Below are 18,518 nucleotides of genomic sequence, written 5' to 3' on the forward strand. Positions count from 1 at the left end.
TCGAGTAAATGAGGTTTTTCTTTAAAAATAAGATTAAGAAAATCATATTAATTGAACAATCTTGAATTATAGTGATCAATTTAAGAAAGGTAGGCAACAACGCCGCACGTACACGCTCGACGCTCTAGCTCTTCGAGCTCTTCCTCCAACATCGACGTCGCTAACTCATAACCAAGCCCGGCCCTTAGCCTGCCTGTCCGTCCGATCCCCGGTACCATTCGACTGCACTTGGATGAGCGCGCTAGCCTCAGCAGCAAAGAGCAGCAACATGCATAGCGTTGGCGCAGTAGTGCAGCCGTGGCAGTAATGACGTGCTCCTGCCCACTCACCTAGTCGCTAGTGCACCTATGAATGAAGAACAGGAAAAGCGGAATATTAATAACTTATTTTCGGGTAAACTGGTACTCATGGTAGTGCAGTGGTAAGTCATAAGTGGTACGGTACTCAGTGGTAGACTAGCATGGTCAACTAGACAGGAATAACCGTCGTTTCTAATTCTGGGCATTTATTTGATGGTAGGCCTATGGTCAAAAAAGGCAGTTCAGCGGATCGGAACAACCAAAATACAGAGACTTGACAGTGACATGACTGAACAGCTTTTTGGTCTTGTCTGCTAGTGCTACTACTAAAGTTAGACCAAAAGCTTCTTTATTTTGCTTGTTCCGCTGAACTGCGTTGGCTCCACTAACCAGAGAACAAATTCAAAACCGCTTTAGTCTCTGTCACTGTGTAAGTCTGTTATGTTGTTGGTTGTTCCGTATGTTGTGTGAGTGGGAATAACCATCGTTTCTGGGGATTTATTCAACAATTTCTGACATTATCCCCTTTCACCGACGGTACCGTAGTGTGTTACTGTAGTGTGAGCTCGCATGTGTTATCGCATCCCCCATTTTGTCGATTAACTGTCCAGACTTCAATGTGCTTTTTTACATCGAATTTACACTCGACTAAGGCTTTATCAACTGATATCAGTTTATAATCAATGAAAAAATGTCAAAGAAATATATCAAAAGGTATGAAAATGGTACTTTACCGATGTTTTCTTGCGACTTGGGACACCAGAATCACTCCCAAAATAGCAGCCAAAATTACAAACGAACGGAGAGTGCATCGACAATTTACGAATGTGATATCGATATTGCTTTCAATATTAAAAGGGAAATTCACCCTGAAGAAAACTTTGTTGTGAAAATAGCAGAAAAAATAGTAAAAAATATTGGTGAAGGTTTGAGCCGAGGAAAATCCGTTAAAGAATAAGAAAGTTATTAGAGTTCAATATTTTGGATAACTTGTGACGTCATAAACGAGCAGCTGCCCCATGTGTTATGTAATATAAAATGTATGAATTTCAAATTTTGTATGGTTCCTGATGACTTAATTTTCTTTTCTCTTTATGATTGGGTATGAAATGATTTGTCTTTTGATATACAAAAGTTACAGTGAAAACCATTTTCATTTTTCTGAGAAAATGACATTTCATTGATTTTTTACCATTCGCTATGTAGGAATGCTGCTCGCACATGACGTCACAAATCAAATAATTGAAATTCTAATAACTTTTTAATTATTTGATGAATTTTTCTCAAATCTTCGGCAATATTTTTATTATTTTTTCTGCTATTTTTACAATACAATTTTTGTCAGGGTGAACTTCCCCTTTAATTATAATGCGATCTGCTTGACAAGCGAGCTAAACCGAACTATGATCACAGGTAGCAGACGACATTCTATATATCGAGACATTAAAAAGTTAATAATGATAATGACGTCATTCAAGATGGCAACTTGCGAGAAAAACCGTCGGCTCAGGTGAAAATGTCTTAATAGATGAATGATTTCTCGATCATGCAGAGGATTTTTATCAATAACTCCGGTCCAAGGTACGCAAAATTTACTTATATTTCCCTGATAATGGAAACCATGAAACTGTAAATTTCGCTTAAAAACAGTATTAAATCGCGACCTATACATGTAAGTTCACTTATACAGTACGTTGGCTGTACGTACGGGCCTCCAAGTTCTTCAGTCTTGGTGAGTGGAGACAGCGTAGTTAAGCAGAAAACCAAAATACAGAGACTGAAGCTTTTGGTCTAGTTGTTCCGCTGAACTCCGTTGGCTCCACTTACCAAATACAGAAACCAAAGTTCTAGCTCGATCTGTACAGGGACTCAATGGCCATACATGTATGATAATGTATTAAGTTCGGATAAAACAGGGAGGTAAAGTTGCTCGACAGCTGGTGAAAATCACTGTTTCTTCCCCTTTTAAGTTTATTTTTCCCCGTTTTGGTGCATTTCAGGCCAAAACAGAATAATAATTATTTTGGTACAGCTCTTTTTGTATATTTCTATGAAATATAAAGTCAAAAATCGATGAGCACTGTCGGGGGATTTTGCATTATTAACCCCCTAATGGTGGCTGCACGATAGCGAGCCGTCTGTGTACGAGGACAAAAAGAAAATATATAGTAAAAAATGTTTTAAAAAACTCCTCGAAACAGACGGCTGCCAGCTGTCTACACTCACCAATACTAGTACATAGAATGAAGAATTGTTGACCCGTACATACACTGTACAAACAACGTATAAGCAATAACATTAGATCTAACATTCGGCGGAAACTCGATTTTTGGATCGTTTTTTTGTACATAAAATATCACATTTATAAAGAAGAAAGGTAAGAGTTCCATATGCACCCCCCAACTAAAACTGAAAATAAAAACATGGAGAAGATTCAGAATAGTATATTTAGCCATATAGAACTTATATGATGGGGGAGTGGAAATACATACCGAAATATGGCTTTATTCCGTCAAATTTCTAGCAGGATCTAGTGAGCGTAAATGTCCATAGAAATTGGTTTATTTAGTCAGTAAAGGGTCTGTGAGTCTAGACTAGTCCAACTATCTGCTGATAATCATTTAAATATTCCTTCTGGTATCGGCGCTTCTCGCTAGCATTGCGGGAAGAGGTCTTGACTGCAGATAAAGCGAGGTGAGTTCTGGTTCCAACTGAGGTAAGCAAAAGTGAAAAAATCATAGAAAAATCTGAAGTGAACCAGCAGGAAGTCTCAACAATCTTCTGTTATTTTTTGGTGGAGGGTGCATATGGAACTCTTTCCAAAAGAAATTGCATCAAAATTTACAAAAAAATATATAGAATAATAGATTTCTGAAATATCGTACCTTAGACCGCAGTAGTTACCGCTAATCCCAGGGGGCAACTTACATTGACGAGTGGATACCATGCGCGACCAAAAATACATGTACTATGTAAAGAGGATGTTTTTTTCAAGATAGGCATATGTTACGTATGTAACGTATTAAGGGTGCAAAAAACACTAAAATAATGAAAAAAGGACCAAAGCCATTCTTCTTTGCTAACAGGTAACGGTAATATAGAGTCAAAGATTTGTGACTGGTACTAATTTTAGTCTGTGCATGTACAATGTACATGGATCTGCAAGATTCTATTAACTTGGCAGGGATGAAAGCTGGACCTCAAACCCTGGGCTGAAACAGGACCCTTTTCGACGTTTTTTCTGGACGCTGGTGTGTAGCAGGTCGTGTGGAGAGTACCCTCCCCCCCTCGGGCCTCAAACTTGGCTAAGACCCAAAACGACCACAAACATTACAAGGCAATGCAGAAATTCATTAAAAAATCAGAGTAAATTGTGAATTACAGGCACTTCAAATTCAAAGCATAATTTCAAACAGCCTCAAAATACAGTTTCTCATCAAAGTCCTTGATTCATGTGTATATGTAGAATATCTTTGCGATAGTGTAGTTTCAGCACCTTTTGTCTAATCTACAAGAATCTCCTGGATAGATACTGGGCCATGCATCTTATGCTCGCCCAACAAAAAGGTGTTTTTGTTACACCTTTTCCAATTTTCTTTGGTTTAATATACAATTTCTCAGGTGAACGGAGGGAAATTGGGACGAAATTGGTGTCAGTTTTAATAAAGCTGAATACACATATACCCTGTCGTGTCTGTTGAAAAATAAGCGTAACTTTGGTTTTCAAGGGGCTAGACCTTTGATTTTGGTCCCAATTTAAAGCTAATATTAATAGCTAGTTGTCAATGCTGATTTGCTAGATTGAAAAATCTGTTCAGAGAATTTTTAAAACATTTTTGTCTTGCCTGCATAGCAGAGCGAGTCTATAGGCGACGCTTTTCCGATAGCAGCATCGTCAACATTGAAATCTTTACCTTGGTTAAGTTTTTGAAGATTAGTGTCATCATAACTTAGAAAGTATATGGACCTAGTTCATAAAACTCAGACATAAGGGTAATAGTGTATCGCTGAATATCCTGCCAGAGTTTCACTTCACATGATTAGGGTCAAAGGTCTTTTGGGGTCAATGAACTTTGGCCATATTGGGGGTATTTGAGGAATTGTCATCTTAACTTTGAAATTTTATGGATCTAGTTCATGAAACTTGGACATAAGAGCAATCAAGTATCCTTGAACATCATGTGCTAGATTCAGGTCACATGATCAAGCTCAAAGGTCATTAAGGGTCAGCAAACTTTGGTAATTTTAGGGGTATTTGTGGAACATGTAACTTTAAAAGTCTATGGATTTAGTTCATGAAACTTGGATATAAGAGCAGCCATGTACCCCTGAATACCCTGTGTGTGTTTCAGGAACATGGCCAAGATCAAATATCATTTAAAGATCAATGAACTCTGGCCGTGTTGGGAGTAGGGGAGACCAGGGTTAGTTTAAACATGGGGTAAGTTGAAACATTGTAATTTTCTTTAATGCCTGTAAAATAAATTTATGCAATACTGCCCTCAATTTATTGCAATAATAATTCAACAGTGTTGTATTATTAATAGCAATAAATTGAGGGCAGTATTGCATAAATTTATTTTACAGGCTTTAAAGAAAATAACAATGTTTCAACTTACCCCATGTTCCAACTAACCCCGTTCTCCCCTTTGTGTTGAATTGGCATTATAACTTAGGTTTATGGTACTTGCTTATGAAACATCAACGTAAGGGTAATCAAGTATGAATGAATGTTTTGCACATGTCTTGGGTCACATGACCATGGTCAAAGGTCATTTTGGGACATAATATGTTATCAAATTAGTGTTTTCTTCTGTGAATAATTATTCATTACCTGTTTTTCAAAGGAAGCACTGCTGCAATACCGAATTGCGTAATGTAGGCGAGACTGCCAGAGGCGTTCCACTTGTTACTTAGTTTGGAAGTCAATTTTCCCCATGAATACTGACGATCTAATGTAATATTATAAACTTTCAAAACATTTTTGTGATTATTTTTCCCCCTTTGCAGATCATTGAAGGATGGGGGCATCATTCAGAAGTTATGTTTGGGATCCCATGTTACTGATCTCACAGATCATTGCTATGCAGAGTGTCTTCTATGTGTGCTTTGGAATTTGGTTGATTATCGTTGATTACATCTTGGATCATCCCAAATCGTTAAGCCAGATATTTGGTTATGATGTAAGTTGATTTTCTCGTTCAAGTTATTCTTACTTTTACCAAATTATGCCAGCTGAAATGATCCATCGAATTCCGATTCCTCAGTACTGTAGATACATGTAGATTTACAGAGTCAATAAATTTCTGCTTATCCTATCCAAAAGGCTTCATGAGAGAAAAAAATGTAGATTCAAGTTAGTTGTTTTTGAAAACCTATGTACATGTTTGTCTAAATTTTTATGCTTCCGCAGACGAAGTCCGGAGGGGGCATTGCCCCTGATCATCCCTCCCCCCACTTTGTTTCCATGCATTAACTAAAAAAAAAAATTAAATGGATTTGAAACCCGGGGGGGCACTCGACCAAAAAAGTGGTGGGGGTGTGCCGCGGGCAAGACAAAAAACAGGGGCCTTGGAGCGGGCTTGTAAAAAGGAGGGTCATCGGAACGGGCTTCGGAACGACAAATGTTTGTGAAAACGGGGGTCCTTGGAACGGATCGCCAGCGTGAGAGCGCGTATGCATCCCTACGGAACGGTCATGCGTGCATGATGCAGCTAGCGCGGCCTCCGCCGGGGAGCTCTGTGGCTGCTTTTCACCAAAATTGCAGTTCATTCAACGCGATCGGAGCGGCGAAACGAAAAATATGCGAAGCTTTGGAGCGGATTTCTCTTTTCTTTTTTCTCGATAAGAAGAAAATGCTATGCCTTGGAGCGGCATTCTTTGTTCTTTTTCTCAACAATTCAACATACCCACTATGCATTATATACTGAGTGCCCCCCCCCGGGATTTGAAAGTAGTTGGTGTGTAGGTAGATGACTCCAAAATACAGGCTAAGTTCAAATTTGTAGTCCACAGGTCAAAGGTCACAGTTCATTGAATATGTGAGTTGGTTTCCGTGCAATTACTAAAAAAATATTGAATGGATTAAAAAACAAATTTGGTAAGTAGATGACACTAAAATACAGGCTAATTTTTAATTCAGAGTCTGCAGGTCAAAGGTCATAAGCTCATTATATATGTGAGTTGGTTCAAAGGTCTAAATTTGTTCATTATATATATATGCATATATTAAGTTCAATCATATTGAATGAATTTCTGATTGCGTTAAGCGGGGGCATCTGTGTCCTTTGGACACGTCAAATTTCTCGTTTTATCAGACTTACCAAAAAGTTCAAATAAAAATTCAAAGTTGTAAAACATAAGTCTGAATGATTAATGAGACTTTTGAAAATCATTGTTCAATCCTGTGTTACTAGATCTGTGTGTATTCAGATAAATTACGAACTCACCTAGATCATTCATAACTTCAGAAGTTTACATGTGGTACTGTAAGTACCGGTAATTCACACTTTGTGGTTTATATCAGAAATCAGGATTGTCAGTAGAAATAAAAGTGCAGTATTTTATTTCAAGGAATGTCAATTCATGAAATATTGTATATTTTGTTTTCATAGTGCCTTGACTTCAGCAGTTCAGGAGGAAGGATGATTGTTGCAGTCTATGTAATGAATGCACTCACCTGGTGAGTACTATGAAGTAAATTTAGGCGGTGGTGGTTGTGGTGATAAGTGTTGGTTGTGGTGATAAGTGTTGTAGATGATGAAGGTAAGGTGATGATGATAATGATGACAATGATGGAGATTATGATAATGGTGATGATGATGATGATGATAATGATGACAATGATGGAGATTATGATAATGGTGATGATGGTAGTAATGATGATGATGGTGATGATGATGAAGGTGGTGGTGATGGTGATAGATAATGATGAGGATTGTATATTGTTTCTTTTTTTGATGACGTAATGATGTGGTCATGGTAGTAGTGATGATGAAAATAATAAGGATTTTGTATTTGATTTTTTTTGTATTCTTTCAGTGCGATTGGATTGTGGTGTATTGTGCAGAGGACAAAGCAGTGTACAGACTTCTCTGTTACAATGCACTTTTTCCACTTCATTGCCTGTTGGATGTACAATTCATGGATCCCCAGTTCGATGGCTTGGTGGTTTACGAACATTGGCTGTATAGCATTGACGACAGTGCTGGGAGAATACCTGTGTATGAGGACAGAGTTAAAAGACATTCCCCTTACAGGAGCAAGGGCAGACTTATGACAGCACTAACATGAACGGTTGGCCATCACTGTTTGCAACAAGATGACCATGTTGCAGCGACAGTAAGAATTTCTGCCATGGATTATATCATCAAACAATTGTCTAAAACATATTGCCAATGGGGTGCAAGTTCATTTGGACTGCAATTACAAGGACAATACATTGTACCTGGAGCAAAAGTTTACTTCGTAATGGACTGTGTCTTAGCTGAGTTGATTTGCAATATGTACTTGAGACCACCAAGGAAGCATTAAAGCAAGAAATGAGGACTGGCAGCTTTACATTCTTTCCAAGGGATGTGGTAAGGAGGATCAATACCTTACCTCAGGCATTGATTATAACAGCAAATAAATCAACATGAGCTTACAAGCATACAAGAGACATATTGTGTATGAATCCACCATGATATTGTCTTGGCATTGATGAGCAAAAGTAGCAGCAGACTCGATGAGAAAATGATTCACCTGTGAAGGTGCGTGCAAGTAAAGCAAGAAAGTTTGATATAGTGGCAAATGCGGGATCTTCCCACAAGGCTGCGCATTACGTTTGCCTTCATGAAAGTTATTTTCTGCTTAACCTCATATAAACCTTACTGTACTTTCTATTCCACACATACATGTACCCTGAAGGTACATAGTTCACTTCTACAATGTTGAAAAGACTACAATGTTTTCTAGAGTGTATATTTCTGTTTACATTTTAGATCAGGCTAAGGAGAAAATCTATTGATGTGCAAAAACATATATGCAACACTCGGCCTCATGGACCCTCCATTCAATAACTTATAGATGGATTACATATATTTCATAGAGTTCATGTTATTAGGAAAAACGCACTCTAGCAAGATGATTTTTGTCTCACCTGAACAAAGTTCAGCAGAGACCTAATCACTTTTCCTGTTGGTCCGTTATTCTGTTAGTCCGTCATTCTGTTAACATGTGTTAAAGTTTTTGTTCAACTTGTTCTTGTTTCTTTATTTCTGCATCAATTATGTTCACCTGGTACATATGATCCTTGGGTAATTCCACATTAGAGTGATGGGGTCAACAGGTATGAGGTCATGTTCTCATTTCTATATTTCTGCATCAATTTTGATTGCACTTGGTGCATATGATCCTTGGGTATGCGTGTGTGTTTTTGAGGAAGGTGGGGTTGAAGGTCATCTAGGGGTCAAAAGGTCAAATGATATTAGGTCATGTCCATGCTTTTTCAAGTTTTTGTTCAACTTGGGTCATATTTCTTAATATCTGCATCAATTGTGTTCATACTTGGTACAAATGGTCTTTGGATATTACCACACCTGTGTTCTTGAGGATGATAAGGTCAATTGTCATCTAGGGGTCAAAAGAATATTCCATTTACATCTAGGGGTCAAAAGAATATTCCATTTACATCTAGGGGTCAAAAGAATATTCCATTTACATGTACATTTATTGTGAAATCAGGCGAGACTCGTGGTTTGAGAACCACCTTGTTTTTAATTCATATGAAATTCTGAACAACTCACTTATCAAATTAAATGCTTTGATTTCTGTAGCTTTTAACAGTTTTTGTAAATTAGTTGTTATAACAAGTTGAATGAAAAGAGTAGTAAAAGAGCAGTCTAATGATTTTTTTTATTTTATTATAAATGAGAAATCAAGTTGATTAATAATGTAAGAATGGAATGAGATAAAAATGTGAATGGACATTTGTAGAAAAAATCAAAATCAAAGAATAACAGAGTTAATTGATTTGTAAAGGGGAAGTCTACCCTGATGTGAGAAAAAAAAATTTGATGGATTTTGACCAAACAACAATTGATATCTTTCTCTCATATGTCTGTATTATAACTAGCTTTTAGACTGCTCCTGTATGATGTCAAGCATCAAACACACAATTGGCAGTGTCATGTGAGCTCACTTTTCATTTATCTTGTGCACTTTTTTGTGTTGATTTGTAGACTATCTGGCACATATTGATCAATGAAATCATATTAGCCCAACAATCTAGCTAATATTAACAAAATGTTAATGGGCCCACTGGTCTAGTCTGGTTTTTACAGGTAATAGTGATCCAAAGATATCTGACTGGTACTTTAAATGTAAGCATCCATATTTGTGGTTTGGTGCAAACACTTGATGTTCCCCCCAAAAAAGAACAAAAAAGTTATTATTAATACTTTTTAATCATTGTATCAGTACTTTTCTTTCATTAAATTTTATTTGCAAAATTGTAAAACCAGAAAACATCCTTAAAGTGGCAACAAAAAAGAAGTGTATAAAATTGATGCATTAACATTTCCACTCAAATTGATCTGTTTTATTCAATTACCTAATTTTAATACAAAAAGGAAAGCAGTATTGATTCAGACTTCTAATGATTAATTGCCTTGAACAAGCTAATTACAAGATTGCCCAAGATATAGATATTACGTAGAATATAACAAGCGAACGTACTGGTTAGGTTTGCATTTAATACATTGAAATTCAAACAACTCAAAAATGTTTCATACGGAAGTGTCAAGGAAATATTTGTTGTTGTACTAAAGGTGATCATTGGCCGATTTTATGAAGGATTTACAACTGTAAATTAAAATAAATAAAACTGGCTACCCAGTCCTGTATAGACATGGTAGTTACCCTATTGGAGAAAATTTATGATAATTGTAATAATGTCCTTGAAACTACATGTAGTCCCTATTCCCCACTATATGTTCAGAGGTCATATATTGTACATAAATATATTACAAGAAAAAAAAAGAACTTTGTAAATGTATAATTTATTTTTTAATAAAGTCTTATTTAATAAGAATTTGAGTACCTGTACCATGTATTTTATTTGACAATTTTTTGTACTTTTCAGCTATGGGTAAATTATTCATGTGTTGTGCAAATTTTATAACTTATAACTCATACATACTGACAACATACCAAAATTATCATATTCAATGGATTTATTTATTGTTAGATAATCATAAAGAATACAATTCTTTGTTAACACACATTTTCTGTTTTAGATCAAAATACATATTAACATCATAAACACAAACAGCATTAAATAAACTTGAATATACATATTGGCAAGACGCTGGTACATGTTACAGAAGGAAGTGATGCATAGATTGAAAATTGGCTTTTACTGTATTGCTTCGATACTAGCGTGTTTCACTAAATTTTTTATTACTGCATATCTTGAAAATAATGATATGTATGAATTTTGGCTAAAAATACAGTTTGCATTGGATTTGTATACAAATTCGCGTTTTTGAGCAATTTTGGGTCAACATGCACTTACCAAATGTTGCGTAATTTCGGAACCATGTACCCGGGCGTCGCATATTTGGTCGCAAAAGTTGCGAAAGACTTTAAAGGAAAAAGTCCTGGAAAGGCCAGAGCTAGCTTTTTGCGTTACAGATTTATCGCAAAAAATGTCGAGGGGGTGGGGGCTGAATCAGCCCCCCAAGTCTTTTCAGGGTTAAAACAGATTTACACACAATTGATGAGCCTTTCTTGTGCTAAATTAGATCCCCCAAATTTTCACCTGTTTTAATGTAATGAAAAAGCATGTCCCTATTCAAAGATTGAAAAAAAAAAAAATTTTCCATGGAGAAACTTGTTGAAGATTTGAGTCTTAACCTACAAAGATCATATTTCTACTGTAGATGCTTGGGTTCAAAATGATAAAGAATCTGATTTAGGACCAAAGAAAGGGTCACCAGTGGTGAAAAACAGTTACATGACACATTACCCTGGGGAGCGTTTCATGAAATAAGTGGTCAGATGTTTTATCTAACAAACTCTTAAAGGGGCCTACCATTGACAAATCATGGGGAAATTGAATCAGTACAAAATTTGCAAAAGGCCAATTGACTTGCATAATATAACCCCTCCGTCAAGAGAGCTTGTCGGACTAATGCAATAAAAGTTCGGACAGCACAAATTTGACCGAACTCGTGATCAGTATTTACTTCGGGCTGTCGCAGACTATTAGCAGGTCTCTTGATTGAAAAACCAAAACAAACATTCTCTTTGAAGTTACATGTTTCAAAGTGAAGACATGAAGTTTACTTCTGGTTGGTTAGTCTACTACCTATCGCTCTCCTAATACACCACTCAGACATGCCGACGTCTATTATATAACACCCCCAGGCAGTCTGGAAGGAGGCCTTGTAGTTGCTCTTCCATATCATAAGCTGTTTTCTCATCGAGCGAAATTTGAAACGGCAATAAATCATGGCACTTGGAAGAGACTATCCTTACAGTGAAAGTAAGCAGAGTGGAAGACTTGAATCCCTTCTCTGTTCTGAGACAGGCCTTGATTTCCCCATGATTTGTCAATGGTAGGCCGCTTTAATATATATCTGTTAGTTGTCATAGTTACAGTTTCTCCTCAGCCAATCGAAATCAGATCAGACAACTTGTCAGACAAAAAAAATGTTGATGAATTGCCCCCCCCGTGACCTATTTCAGACTTTGTAATTGACGCTCTTTTACATCATAATTCAGATTGAGATAAATCTATTATTCTCATACATATACATGTATGTTGTGTCAATGAAATTTTTCAGCCCACAATTACAAACATGAATCTGGTTCATATTTGCATAATTTAACCTTTGCTTTCATGAATAGTACATGTACAAAAATTGACCGCGTCGGATTTGACTTCATCAAGCATGATTCTAACATAATGGAAACAGATCTTTTTTGGTGTCTGATTTATTTTGTTACAATTTTATTTTTTCTAAGATATCGGGTTAAGTTTATCGTTGCAATATGGTTTTATGTTAGGATAGGGTATAAATGTAGTGTTATATCCAATGTTAAAATTGGTAATTCCATTAATGTGTGGAATCTATAGTGGAGCAATTGTCGCCGGAGCAAATGTCATGGAAACCATTTGGAGTCTGTCTCACTGGTATGACTGGCATTATTAAAGTGAATCAAGCAATCATGAGAGTAGAATCAACTTTTAAAATGTACAATTTTTAAACCATTTGTGTTCTCAATGACCATTTTATAAGATAATTTTTCAAAGAAAAATTTGCATGAATTCAACCATAATTCTAGGAGGAAAATTGTACATTTAGCTTCACATGAATCTGAAGTACAATTATAGATAAATAAAACAACTAAAATCCAACAGAGGTGTGAGTGATCACACATGTAATGAAATGAACTGAAAAAGCTGAAATTTAAATAGCTCCCATACCTTTTTGTATAGAAGGATACATAAGCTTAAATTAAGCAAAAAATAAAAAAAAATGCTGAAACCAGCTTAAGGCTAAACTCTTACACCAATGTATATTGTAAGCACTTGGAGCTTTGGGTATGACAATATGAAAACATGCTAGATATAAATGCTAAAATGCATGAATGTATGTTCTTCCCACAAGAAACTCTGAAAACCCCTCTCTATCAGGTCACATTAAACATGTCACATCCTATACAAATATAATTTTTCATATATTTATCCAAGATCAAAATATATCTTGAATTTTTGTATTTTATCTATGAAATATACATACAGTATAAATGAAAATGAATATATCAAATATATTTGAATGATTGGATGGAATCAGATACAATACAACAAATTCAAGGTTTGAAATAGTACATTTCATAACAGTATCAATATACAGTATTAAGATGCATAGAAACAGTTGGCAAAACAATGCATAGGAAATTTCAGCCAAACAACAATAAAGAACATAAATTCATGTAATCTTGCAGCTCCTTCCTTTCCATTCCTCTCTCTATCTCTATTGCCTGTTTATTGAATCTTATCAATTCAAATTTTTCAATTTCCTTTACTTTTTTTCTGCAAATGAACAAAAATATGAAAACAGCACTAAAATTCAAATCCAGTATAAATATAAGATCATATATGAATTGTTCAGCCCATTCAGTACTTGAAATGTGGTGTTATATCGGCCATAATTAAAAATAAATATTCTGGTCAAATAAACATCTATTCACACAAGCTTGTCTTCATTTTATTAATATCAAATAACAGCTTTCAGACATACACATATGCTTTGATATACATGTAATTGCGTAAAGAACTAGAAGAGTGACAGAAACTTTAGAGGATGTACCAAAACTCAACAGAGAAGCTTTCATCATCACAGCTCATACAATGGAGAGCTTCATAATTATGGAATCTTGATAATGATAAAAGTCATGCTTCAATACACATTTCACTGCACCTGGGTTGTTCAGTGTTAAAGAGAAATTCTGAATGGTATTTTGATCAACGTGATCAAAATAGTACAGTAGCTAAAATGTGGATGATAGAGGAAAAGCAGAACTACTGTACATGCATAGAAAGCAAGGTGATACATACATGTTTTACTACATGAGATACTCACCCGGTAAAATAAACAATGAAACCTGAGAGGTAATAAATGCCCATCTAAAGAAAATCAGGGTGAAGAACATATAGCACCAGAATAAATACGAGTTTAGATATGAATGAAACCAATACACCCTGATGCATTCTGAAGAATGCTACAAATAATGCACAGGTGTTGGCATGTTAGTGGCGATGCAGCCTAATTGAGGGTATTTACAGGGAGCACAAAGTTTGCCAAGTGCTTTTGCACAAATTTATGGACACCCGAGATGGCCACTTGCATCGCTAACTTTATCCTGTGCATTATATGTTTTATAAAACAGGTCAACAGAATGCATTTTCTGTACAGCAAATATTCACTGATTGGCAACAAATTGTAAAAGGCTCTGATTTAAATTTCTGTAAAGAGAATAAACTTACTTCTTCAAAGGAACCTATTTTGCTTTAGAGCAGATGGAATGTTAAAAAAGAATACTAAAAGTTGTACCATATATATTAAAACTAATATATAAAAAATTGATGTTTTAACACAAAATGCATATTGCACATAATACACAATAAAACATGAATCAAACACATTATCTAAATATGCAATTGAAAAACCTGGAACTGCTATGCAACACTATTTTTCATTTGAATTATATATATGTTATAACATTAAAAGTCTTCATTCAAAACAATCACCATTTCATTCTTCAGTACGTATGTTCACTTTTAGGAAGTGCTTGTTGTCGATTCAATAATTTGCTTTCCCAAATAGAAAAATTCCCCCCCCTCAAAAAAAAATTGTTCACAGATCAATTTTGTTATCTAACAAGACAGGCAAAAAATATATTGAGTATAGAAATAAATTTGTTTGTAAACTATCCTTTTCATGAATGTTGAATGAGAAAGATGGAATCAGCAATATATTAAAGATTGATCTAAAATTTTTGCTTTGTTGGCAGTTGAACCTGGGTTTTACCCGAAAGTACAATGCATCCCAGAAAAAAGCAAAACATTTTTTCCTATCATGATCATAAATTTGCTTAATGAAATGTACATGAATGGAAAGATGCACTTATCCTTTTTCAATTGAAACCCATCTCAACGTTCATAATGCATGCATGACTGAGTTAGAATAATGGAAAGTGGTGCTACCAAATTTTCATTCGCGCGAGCAAATAACGATCTTGAGCAAGTTTTTCTGGCCTTTACAGCTTTCTATTCGGAAAACAAATTTCATTACTTAAATACCTATCTTTTCCTCTTCCAGATGAGATCTTATGCATAAATATGATTGACACATGGTCGAGAAAAAGTTGCATGAAAACATGCTTTCTTTCTACCGATTCGATGAATTGTTGAAAACAAGCATTTTGTTTTTCCTACAAAGCAGCAGACAATAGGTAAACCATGCCAACGGTGAATGTTGTTCAGGCCAGGGAGAAAAATCCGTTTATTGCTGCGGACTTGAGTCAAGGCTATGGAAATTCAATGTTACAGTGTTAATAATTTTTATCTCAAACTTCCCTCTGTCTTTTCATTTGTCGCTACATTTCACAGGGGAGGTGGAACATGTCTGAGGGGGCAGGGCAAAGCAGAAAAGGGGTACATCGCTTTTTCCATGTGTAGACGAGAAGCCATTTTCTACTCAGAAGTTTGTTTTTCTGTAAATGGGTCACCCCTACCCCATCCAACATTCTGTTGCCCTGCCTCATTTATCATTTCAAGCAATATTTACAAGTTTGACAGAAAGAATGTTTTATAAGCCAACCACAAAATCACACTCATTGCCCATTCACCAGTAGCCCATTGTTTGCCGCATTGATGGAAATGCTTGTTTTCCTATGTTTTTCACTAGCTAGAATACAAGTATGTTTTAATGCAACTTTTTATCGACCATATGTCAATTGTATTTTACGCACAAGGTCTCATATGAAAGATGAAAAATCAACATTTTAAGTAATGATCTTTGTTTCCAGAATAGAAAGCAGTAAAAGCCAGAAAAACTCATTTAAAATCATAATTTGCTTGTGCAAATGGAAATTTACTAGCACCACTTTCCATTGTTCTAATTCAGTCATGCATGCATTATAAACGTTGAGATGGGCTATAAATGAGGGAAGCATAACTCGCCATTGTACATCTCATGGAGCAAATTTATGATTATGACGTCAAAAAATTACACTGAATTACGGTTTCCTTTTTTTCTGGGAAGCACTGCATTTCCGTCGCACCCCCTTAATTTTGTTAATAGATTGATTTATTTTCATCAATACATTAATGAATTAATTCCTTGTACATCTGCTTTCAGTAAAAGATACCAAAAACAACAAAAAACCCAAAGCATTTGACTTCTAGAATTCCTCGATCAAAGCACATCCATCACCTACCTTCTTGATAATGTTAACCTTTTGACAAGACATGACAAACTTAATATTTTCTATGTGACTAAGTGATTGAAAATTACCAATAGCCACCAGTAAATATGCCCATTCAAAGGGCCTTTTGGATTCTAGAACAGAAAGAAACAGCACAAAATTATTCAGTAGTTTGATGAGCCAGCTTTGACTGCAAGTTTCCCTTGTGTGCAGGTTTCACAGTATCTTTTTTGCTCAGATGCGTGCTTGATCGTCTCCATAAAGTCTTTCACGAGACTCCTTAAACTCTTTGATCAACTTATTCACGTCTTCAGCATCCATCTCCCTGGCCAGGTCCAAAGCTGAGCGTCTGCTCGCATCTTCTTTGGTTGGATCTGCTCCTGCACCCAGAAGCAACTGGACAATGGCAGCATTGCCTCTGCAAACAGCTTCCATCAGGGCATTTCTCTGCAGAATATGGAGTTAAGAGATATAGAGTCAAAGTTGTGGCCACCTGTCTATAGCAGTCACCTGCCTACAGTGACCAGGGAATGGATTCTCATGAAAGCACTTTACATGTAACAGAGCCTGTCTATTAAGACCACATTTTGTATTTCCCTTCTGTGGTCACTCTACAGGTTTCAAATTTACTGAGTAAACACAGATTATTGGATACCATGTTTACATAAATCAGCAGTTTTGTAAAATATTCAACTTTTTGGGGGGAGTTGTCTGATCCCAATTTTTTCTCCATTTTTACTTCACTTCAAGAACTACTCAAGCCATGAAAAATATGACAGGATTACAATTTGAAATAGAAATAGACATAAAGGGGGTCAGGGGCAATTAGGGACTAAATATGATAAATACATCACCGAACGGAACTGGGTGCTCCCTGCACAAAGAATATGGGAATTATGTCATTCAGTAGTTAACAGGTTAACACACTGCCTACTGGAACTGGGTGATCCTGTACAAAGCATATGGGAATCACAGAATACAGTATTCAAAGGGTCAAAAACCTGGATTACTAGTGCTACTAATTACAAATGTGATTCCTTTTCCTTACCTTGCTTGCGTCAAGCTGTACGTTTGGATCGACGTTCATACTGTGGAGCAAATATTGGACGGTTTGGACTGAATCATGCTGGACAGCTAGGTGAAGAAGAGAACCATCTTGGTCTGGAAAGTCCCTACCTTGAGTCTTCAATAGTCTTGTTACCTTGTTTGAAGAGAATTCAAAGCAGAATTAAAAGAACAAAAATATTAAAAAGGAAAGAAGACATTCCTCATATTAGGGTTACAAAGGGGCATGCTGCTAAACCATCAGATTGAATTTTGTGCATCATTTTGACAGAAAGGACACCCAAAATGAAGGAATCATGCAATTGGTTACAGAAATATTTAGAGAATGTAAATGTATACTATGTTTGAATACAAAAAAATGTTTTAGAGTGCATATTCAGTTGATTAAAGAACAGATCGGGCAAACAAACGTGAATGAAAGGAATTGTTTTGCCCACATTTAATATAACAGAAATGGATGATTTGATAATGACATAAGGACTTCATATTTTTTAAGGTGAAAATAGGGGGAGGGGGAATGGGATATGGGAGTGAATTCTGAGCAACAAAAATGTTTAGGGCCTTCTTGGAAGACAATCCTAACCAATAAGAAAGGCAAGTGCATATAGCAACCCGTTTTAGGGAAATACTAACCCCTGTGGAATACATGTACAAATTAGCATTTAGTAATATTTGTTATCTTGATAAAGTTCTGAATCCTTGCTATGTACGATTAGGGATTGGCAAACTTTCTACACCCTCTTGTTTATGTAATGCTGGGTCCATCCAACTATTTTGACTCACTGTATCGATATCATCCATCCTGATAGCACTGTGCAGTGTTTCAATACCCTCCTCCTCGGCACTGAATGAGAGCATCGAAGCGGAAGCCGCACTTCCCTTGCTGTTGGTCTCCTCGTCCACATCGTCAGCAGATGCTTCAGTGATTATAACTCGAGGGTACAAGGAGGGATGATCTGTGGTATGGGAGATGACTGAAAAAGGGGGAAACCATGGAATAGGTTCATTCAGCAAATCATGAATGAAATATACCGTAAGTAACGGTCTATTAACCACACCATTTTTCTCAGAGGGGTAGAACCAAAAGTCATGATTGTGGTTTATCCACGGTGATAGGTCTGAGCTAGACTCAGCCTAAAACCCCCCCCCCCAAAAAAAAAAACAAAACAAGTCCAT

At 36.1% G+C, this 18,518-nt stretch overlaps 2 protein-coding genes across 4 annotated transcripts in view; one reads left to right on the forward strand and one right to left on the reverse strand.

Moving 5' to 3' along the window:
* The first annotated feature begins 57 nt into the window (after positions 1-57).
* LOC121408706 (protein SYS1 homolog) lies at positions 58-10,301 on the forward strand. Of its 3 annotated transcripts, none has more exons than XM_041600311.1 (4): positions 58-393; positions 5,310-5,482; positions 6,914-6,981; positions 7,341-10,301. In XM_041600311.1, exons 2-4 carry the CDS (start codon positions 5,321-5,323, stop codon positions 7,576-7,578), a joined length of 468 nt encoding a protein of 155 aa, XP_041456245.1. In that variant the 5' UTR covers positions 58-393; positions 5,310-5,320; the 3' UTR covers positions 7,579-10,301. The 3 variants fall into 3 exon arrangements, with proteins under 3 accessions (XP_041456245.1, XP_041456243.1, XP_041456244.1); XM_041600309.1 differs by having other exon boundaries at positions 59-421; XM_041600310.1 differs by lacking the exon at positions 58-393 and adding an exon at positions 1,636-1,880.
* Positions 10,302-12,277: 1,976 nt separating this feature from the next.
* The window catches only part of LOC121408704 (snake venom 5'-nucleotidase-like), a 54,568-nt gene continuing 48,327 nt past the window's right edge, over positions 12,278-18,518 (reverse strand). Inside the window, exons 14-16 of the mRNA XM_041600306.1 lie at positions 18,126-18,316; positions 17,326-17,478; positions 12,278-16,724 (exon numbers count right to left, since the gene is read on the reverse strand). Coding sequence (XP_041456240.1) covers positions 16,512-16,724; positions 17,326-17,478; positions 18,126-18,316 — 557 coding nt within the window. The 3' untranslated portion in view covers positions 12,278-16,511. The remainder of the gene's footprint in view (positions 16,725-17,325; positions 17,479-18,125; positions 18,317-18,518) is intronic.

Source organism: Lytechinus variegatus, chromosome 2 (genome assembly GCF_018143015.1).
Source record: "Lytechinus variegatus isolate NC3 chromosome 2, Lvar_3.0, whole genome shotgun sequence".
Lineage (NCBI taxonomy): Eukaryota > Metazoa > Echinodermata > Echinoidea > Temnopleuroida > Toxopneustidae > Lytechinus > Lytechinus variegatus.

Bases quoted from the DNA above. Each gene is read 5' to 3' on its own strand.
- LOC121408706 (XM_041600311.1), top strand. From the start codon at position 5,321: ATGGGGGCATCATTCAGAAGTTATGTTTGGGATCCCATGTTACTGATC. The intron at 5,483-6,913 runs GTAAGTTGATTT...TTGTTTTCATAG, and splicing joins GCCAGATATTTGGTTATGAT to TGCCTTGACTTCAGCAGTTC. The intron at 6,982-7,340 runs GTGAGTACTATG...GTATTCTTTCAG, and splicing joins GTAATGAATGCACTCACCTG to TGCGATTGGATTGTGGTGTA.